Source organism: Maylandia zebra, linkage group LG11 (assembly GCF_041146795.1).
Source record: "Maylandia zebra isolate NMK-2024a linkage group LG11, Mzebra_GT3a, whole genome shotgun sequence".
Taxonomy (NCBI): Eukaryota; Metazoa; Chordata; class Actinopteri; order Cichliformes; family Cichlidae; genus Maylandia; species Maylandia zebra.
In genome coordinates, this window is record NC_135177.1 from 4,379,125 (window position 1) to 4,387,280 (window position 8,156).

The 8,156-nt window shown below is 41.2% G+C and overlaps 1 protein-coding gene across 1 annotated transcript; it reads left to right on the plus strand.

Moving 5' to 3' along the window:
* The first annotated feature begins 5,594 nt into the window (after window positions 1-5,594).
* On the plus strand, window positions 5,595-7,345 carry LOC143421025 (uncharacterized). Its single transcript, XM_076889695.1, has 2 exons — window positions 5,595-5,890; window positions 6,779-7,345. The coding sequence occupies exons 1-2, from the start codon at window positions 5,631-5,633 to the stop codon at window positions 7,047-7,049; spliced, it is 531 nt and encodes a 176-aa protein (XP_076745810.1). The 5' UTR covers window positions 5,595-5,630; the 3' UTR covers window positions 7,050-7,345.
* The last annotated feature ends 811 nt before the right edge of the window (window positions 7,346-8,156 follow it).

Below are 8,156 nucleotides of genomic sequence, written 5' to 3' on the forward strand. Positions count from 1 at the left end.
TCTCATTTTGTCATACATTTTCTGACCTTGACCAAAGTGAACACATATGATAAGGCTCCACCCCTGAACATATTTCAACTGCCATATTTGACACCAGGGACAGCGCCACCTAGTGGGAACAGGAAATGTCATGTTTTACACTTTGGGGTACAGTATAGTGATGGGTGACACCTGCAGCCTCAAATTTCTCCAGGAAAGCCTTAAGGAGTTGGTCTTGGGTTACAGTGAAAACTGTGACTTTTCGCAAAAGGGTGTGACCCCAGCAGCATGGCGAACTTTGATGTCACGCCATGAAGAAACAAATTAGTATAACTCAATGAAATCCAGTCTGTTCAGTACCAGACTTTACAGGCATGATGTCAGACCCGCCCTGAACAGATTGATGTGCCCATTGTCGGAAATACGGACAGCGCCACCTAGTGGCAACAGGAAATGTCATGGCTTTAATTTTGTTGTACTGATTTTCACAGGTTCATCGTGGCCACCTCAAAAGCGGTGAATATCACCATCAGTCCTTGATGATGCTTTAGTGCAAAAATTGTGACTTTAAACTGAACGGCGCACCCTGGTGGCAACGCTGTTCACCGTGAAAAATGAAGTGGCTTTTGAGGGGCTTGGAAAGTTTAAAAAGTCTTGAAATTTGGCGCACACCTCCAATGTGGTTAAGGCTTTGTTGTTATGTGATCATTTTCATTGAATATCCCAAAATGGCTCCACAGCGCCCCCTACAAAATTTCAAAACCACAGCCCCAGCTCTGTGTTTTATGTATGAATCTGAAACCTGGTAAGCTTATAGGAGATATCAAGATGTACAAAAAAGTCTCTTGGAGCAATATCCCAAATCCAACAGGAAGTCAGCCATTTTAAAATTAATGTGCAATTTTGGCGACATTTTCCCCTCTTTTCAGGCTTCATACTTTGACGAACTCCTCCAAGGGATTTCATCATATTGAACCATTCTCCAGTGTGTGGAATCTAAAGACCTTTGTGATGTTAAATTGCGAAGCTTTTTACGTCCAGGGAAACGGGGTGGTTATGGCGGCACTTAGAGTTTGAATCACTGGCCAAAAAGCAGTAATCTGCTGTCACTCAAAAACACAATGTCCAATCTCTCCCAAACGTCTCAGGTGTGATGAGACTCGAGCTTGGAAGTGTTTGTTATGCCATTTGTACATAATGGTTAGAGCGCCACCTAGTGGAACGACTGACTAATCATGAATGAATGAGTTGAAATGTTAGCTGGTGGTTAAATGCATGAATTCCATCAATGTGACATCAGATCGGACGTGCTGGTTTTAGGTGTTGGGCGTGGCTCGACGCGCCGGGGGTGCGAGGGCCCTCATAACGCTGCTTGCAGCTTTAATTATTATTATTATTATTATTCAGGCAAAACAAGGGCCTTTTTGAGGGCCTAAACATGCTCAAAAACTCATGAAATTTTGCACACATGCCAGGTCTGGTGAAAAATTTTGTATTTTAATGGTTTTACATATGAGCACTGGGAAATGGCTCTACAGCGCCACCTATGCCTTGTTAAATGCAGCCCTACGACCACATCGTTTCAGCTACATGTATGAAATTTGGCACACATGTGTATCATGCCGAGTCGAACAAAAAAGTCTGTGGGCCCATTGATGCAAACCCAACAGGAAGTCCGCCATTTGGAAGAGAAGGTGACATTTTGGCTCTAATTTTGCCATTTCCATGCCTCGAACTTTTGCGAACTCCTCCTTGGGATTTGGTTGTATAAGCTTCATCTTTGGTCAGTGTCAACTACACACCTGGGCCATGTTAAATTGCGGAGCTTTTGAGTTTTCACAATACTATGAGGCCGTGGCGCCATGGCGAATTTCGATGACTCGCCATGAAAATCTTATTGCCTCTCATTTTGTCATACATTTTCTGACCTTGACCAAAGTGAACACATATGATAAGGCTCCACCCCTGAACATATTTCAACTGCCATATTTGACACCAGGGACAGCGCCACCTAGTGGGAACAGGAAATGTCATGTTTTACACTTTGGGGTACAGTATAGTGATGGGTGACACCTGCAGCCTCAAATTTCTCCAGGAAAGCCTTAAGGAGTTGGTCTTGGGTTACAGTGAAAACTGTGACTTTTCGCAAAAGGGTGTGACCCCAGCAGCATGGCGAACTTTAATGTCACGCCATGAAGAAACAAATTAGTATAACTCAATGAAATCCAGTCTGTTCAGTACCAGACTTTACAGGCATGATGTCAGACCCGCCCTGAACAGATTGATGTGCCCATTGTCGGGAATACGGACAGCGCCACCTAGTGGCAACAGGAAATGTCATGGCTTTAATTTTGTTGTACTGATTTTCACAGGTTCATCGTGGCCACCTCAAAAGCGGTGAATATCAACATCAGTCCCTCGTGATGCTTCAGTGCAAAAATTGTGACTTTAAACTGAACGGCGCACCCTGGTGGCAACGCGGTCCACCATGAAAGATGAAGTGGCTTTTGAGGGGCTTGGAAAGTATATAGAGGCTTTAAATTTAGCACACCCCTCCAAATGGATGAAGGCTTTGTTGTCATGTGATCATTTTTATTGAATAGCGCGAAATGGCTCCACAGCGCCCCCTACAAAATTTCAAAACCACAGCCCCAGCTCTGTGTTTTATGTATGAGTCTGAAACCTGGTAAGCTTATAGGAGATATCAAGATGTACAAAAAAGTCTCTTGGAGCAATATCCAAAATCCAACAGGAAGTCAGCCATTTTAAAATTAATGTGCAATTTTGGCGACATTTTCCCCTCTTTTCAGGCTTCATACTTTGACGAACTCCTCCAAGGGATTTCATCATATTGAACCATTCTCCAGTGTGTGGAATCTAAAGACCTTTGTGATGTTAAATTGCGAAGGTTTTTACGTTCAAGGAAACGGGGTGGTCATGGCGGCACGTGGAGTTTCAATCACTCGCCAAAAAGCAGTAATATGCTGTCACTCAAAGACACAAAGTCCAATCTCTCCCAAAGGTCGCAGGCGTGATGAGACTCGAGCTCGGAAATGTTTGTTATGCCCTTTGTCTATAATGGTTAGAGCGCCACCTAGTGGGACGACTATACTCATGGTTGAACCAAATGAAATGTTAACTGGTGGTTAAATGCATGAATTCCATCAATGTGACATCAGATCGGACGTGCTGGTTTCAGGTGTTGGGCATGGCTCGACACGCCGGGGGTGCGAGGGCCCTCATAACGCTGCTTGCAGCTTTAATTATTATTATTATTATTCCGGCAAATGAATTGGCCGTTTGAGGGCCTAAACATGCTCGAAAACTCATGAAATTTTGCACACGCGTCAGGTCTGGTGAAAATTTACGTATTTTAATGTTTTCAGACATGGCCAGGGAAAATTAGCTCAGTAGCGCCACCTAGAAAATTGAAAAACGCGAGCCCCCGGTATGGGTATGGCCTACAAGTTTGAAAGTCGGTACACCGTTATAACGTTCAGAGTCGAACAAAAAAGTCTATTATGGCAATGTCCTAAACCCAACAGGAAGTCCGCCATTTTGGATTGAAGGTGACATTTTGGCTCTGATTTTACCGTTTCCATGCCTTGTACTTTAACGAACTCCTCCTTGGGATTTGGTCCTATATACTTCAAATTTGGACAGTGTCAACTACACCCTTGTGCCATGTTAAATTGCGGAGCTTTTGAGTTTTCACAATACTATGAGGCCGTGGCGCCATGGCGAATTTCGATGACTCGCCATCAAAATCTTATTGCCTCTCATTTTGTCATACATTTTCTGACCTTGACCAAAGTGAACACATATGATAAGGCTCCACCCCTGAACATATTTCAACTGCCATATTTGACATCAGCGACAGCGCCACCTAGTGGGAACAGGAAATGTCATGTTTTACACTTTGGGGTACAGTATTGTGATGGGTGACATCTGCAGCCTCAAATTTCTCCAGGAAAGAGAAACAGTAACTCAATAGTGTGGATGCTTAAAGCATCCACACAATAATAAAGAATAAAGAGAAACAGGAACTCAATAGTGTGGATGCTTAAAGCATCCACACAACTAGAAAAATTTGCATTTCCTGCGAAAATGCAGTGTGGATGCTTAAAGCTGAAGCTGTATGCAAAAACTAGCTGAAAAAGCTGAAAAGTTGCAGAAATTGTAAAAACTTTGCAGAAGCAAAAGAAGTTTGCTAAAATGGAATAACTTAGCAGAACTGCAATATCTTAGAGGAAACATAATACTTGGCAGAAATACAATAGCATAGCAGAATTTAGCAGAAATATTGTAACTTACCAGAAACATGATAACTTCTCAAAAATACAAGAATTTAGGAGAAATAGTATAAGATAACAGAAAGAATATATTTAGCCAAAAATACTTAAACATTACAGAAACACTATGATTTAGAAAAATAGTACAACAGAGCAGAAATATTGTGATTTACCAGAGACACTGTGATGAACTATGAATATTGTAATTTTAAATTAAGACTATGTTTTAGCACAAATATTATAATTTGGCAGAAATACTATAATTTAGCAGAAACACTATATTAAGCACAAATCCCATAAAAAGCAGAAATACTGTACTATGATTTAGTAGAAAAACTATAATTATTCAGAAATACTACATTTAGCAGAAATACTATATTAAGCACAAATCCTATGAAAAGCAGAAATAGTATGATTAAGCATAAATACTACATTTAGCAGAAATACTATATTAAGCACAAATCTTATAAAAAGCAGAAATAGTATATTAAGCACAAATCCTATAAAAGCAGAAATAGTATATTAAGCACAAATCTTATAAAATAGCAGAAATAGTATGATTTAGCACAATAGTAATAAGTTAAACAGAAAAATTGGAAAAGCAAAATGGACAGCTGAAAAAATGCTGAACATGCTGAGGGTCCCTCAAATATACTAGTTAAATGACAAAAATCTGCAAAAAAATTTATGACAGCCACACAATTATAAATATGTACACATGAGGAAACACACATGCACAGAGAGACACACACACAAGATCCAATTCAGTCAACCAGTCTAAATATATTGAATTTGAATCTTACAATGAGATCATCCCATTAAAAGGCTTTCTCTCTCTCTCTCTCTCTCTCTCTGTCACACACACACACACACACACACACACAAACACACACATGCACACACACACGCACACACAAACACACACAGACAGACACAGAGGGAGAGAGCTGCCGAATTTAAATCCACCAATCCGAGTGGCTGTTTACGTTTTCCCGCCAAAAAAGGTGCATCTTTTTACACACGCAGCACAGAGAGGCACAGGATTATTGCAGTCTATTTCTCATAGTGACGACTCCCCTCAAACAAATGACCATAATTTCCTAACCGTAGGGGCTAGAGCGGTCATTCTTACGGTGTGTTCACACCGAACGCGATGGACGCGAATAAAACGCCCCAAACGCCCCTAATTTGACGCGTGTACATTCGCGTCTCAACGCGTGTCCAAGAAAAATCCATCGATATTTTGACGCGCGTGAACCGGAAATGTGGGAGGAATGTGGGAGGGAGTTGTGCCAGACCGGTATCTTTGCAAGATGGCAGCTATCGAGCTAGTGCTTGAAGAGAGAGTCTCCCTTCTCTATGTACTGTGGAGAGCAGAGCAGCAGCGTAAAAGACGTCCTCGCCGTACCTGGGTCCATCAGGTCCTCCAGAGGCATGAGCAGTTTGGTGAGTTTCACCACTTGCTCCAGGAGCTGCGCCTGGATGACGGCCGATTCCAGCGCTATCACCGTCGGCCAGTTTGAGGACCTGCTTTCCCTCGTCGGTCCCAGCATCGCCCGCCTAGACACCAACTACAGACGCTCAATCCCACCTGCAGAGCGCCTGTCCGTCTGCCTGAGGTTAGTAAAACTATTTAATACGGTAGTCCTTTATTGATATCTGTGCTAATATGCTAATCCATCCAGTTATACACTGCTAACATGGATGTGCTATGCTAACAGTGAATGCTGTCGGTGTTTACTGAAAGCAAACTGTGGTACAGAGACGACTCTTTATAATATTTCTAGTGATACTCAGAAGCTCTCATCAAGTCCCGATTTAATTCGATTTATGCTGTTATCAGTGTTTGCATGATAGCATGGCTGTGGTGTCACATCAATGTATGCGCTCGGTGTTTGCTGATATCAAACTGTAGCATTAGGACCACTGAGTTAACCTTTGTAGTGATACTCACTCCTTTTTATTTAGACCTGGTTTAATTCTGGGATAGTTGAATATTTGTATATAATCCCTGCAGCTGTCAGACTCTATAGCAGGGGTCACAGCCTTTATTAAAACAGAGTTAGATAAAACTGTGAACAGTTTGGTTCATCTCTAGTTACATGGTTCTATCTTGATAAACTGTCTTATCACAGATTAATTTTTCAAAAATATTAATGATTTAAGCAAGGAAAGGGCTACATGTCAACATACAACTCTTTATTTCTATTAATGTCTCACTTCATTCCTACCTGATTGACATGTTTAGGGATTATGAGTGATTGGCTCACTGTAGTTGTGAAAGTTGCTACCAATCAAATTATGATATGTTAAAGTTAAAACAAAACACAACTGTTTTAGATATTATCTAATATACATTTTGTAATTATCCTTATAATTACAAAATGTTTTATGTAAGATTTAAGTTTTGTGATTTATATCTGACATCACAAAAGTATTTTGGAATTTGAATGATGTATTTTGTAACTGCAGTACACATAATACTGATTTTGAACAATTTTGTCCAGGTTCCTTGTCACCGGGGACTCCTTCAGGACCATCGCGTTCAGTTTCAGAGTCGGTGTGTCCACGGTGAGCCAGATCACCCCCCAGGCAGCGACGTCCATCTGGGACTGTCTAGTGGACGACTTCATGGCTGTGCCTTCACCTGGAGACTGGCGGTCCATCACAGAGGGATTCCAGGAGCGCTGGAACTTTCCTCTGTGCTGTGCAGCTCTGGATGGGAAGCACATCCAGACAAAGGCACCCCATATATCATATAGGAGACACACACATTGATATACACTAAATATTCATTTCATTTCTTTTTTGTGGTGCCCAAATTGATGCACCTGCTTGATTTTGTTTAAACAATTATTGCACACTTTCTGTAAATCCAGTAAACTTCTTTTCACTTCTCAAATATCACTGTGTGTGTCTCCTGTATGATATTTAACTGACATTTTTTATTGTAACAACCAACGATTTATACAGGAAAATAATGTCTATTAACAAGGTTGCCCAAACTTCTGCATCCCACTGTATCAGTATATTTTGTCATTAGTATAATATGAAATAAATTCTACATGTGTCAAGTTGTGTGCCAACATTTGCTGTGTAGTAGAACTGAGACATTAGTCATTATAAACATTTATTTGAAATAATATTAAAAGTCTCAAACAGAAAAACATTAAACATAAATATATAAAATATAAGAATTTACAGAGAGACAGGAATAAAAAGGACCAGCTGCTCTCCAGAGCAGGAACAAGGCTGAGGAGGAAATGCTCCATTGGAGACTGGTGTGGCCTCTTCAGGGACTCCAGGATGGCCAGCTCCACCGCCGATGGACCGTCCTGGGACCCGTCCCTCATCTGCCTCGGAGCCGTCCTCCTCTGTGGGCCTGTAAAACAGCACAAAACACAAAGAAATGAGAAGGCTGCTACTAGATTTTAATTTCAACATTGAAAAAAAAAAAAAAAACAATAACAGGATATAATCAGATTGGTTGTAGATATTTAGTAAAGGTGATCACAAGGGAATCCCACCGACTAAAAAGGTATCAGTGCTTGCTGTACATATCTGTGGGTGCAGCAGCAGGAGCTCAGGGACTGGGGATGCTCTGCTGCAGAATCAGTTGGTTCTATCAATACAGTATTAAATGTTAACAGGTTCGATATAATAATCGTAGAGTAGACAGTGGTCCCTCATTTATTGCAGGGGTTCTCAGAATAACTAGCCCCTGGTCACAGTTCTCACAATTGATTCTCAAAGTGCAAACCTTTGTAGATTGCAAAACGTAAAAGTATTATTATGCCGCGGTTTGTCTTCATCTGCCCGCCACTTTCGTGCGCCTTTTTCCCTCACGGTGCAGGTGTCTATTTCCGAATGAGGCTCATAGTTATG

Bases quoted from the DNA above. Each gene is read 5' to 3' on its own strand.
- LOC143421025 (XM_076889695.1), top strand. From the start codon at position 5,631: ATGTACTGTGGAGAGCAGAGCAGCAGCGTAAAAGACGTCCTCGCCGTA. The intron at 5,891-6,778 runs GTTAGTAAAACT...AATTTTGTCCAG, and splicing joins CGCCTGTCCGTCTGCCTGAG to GTTCCTTGTCACCGGGGACT.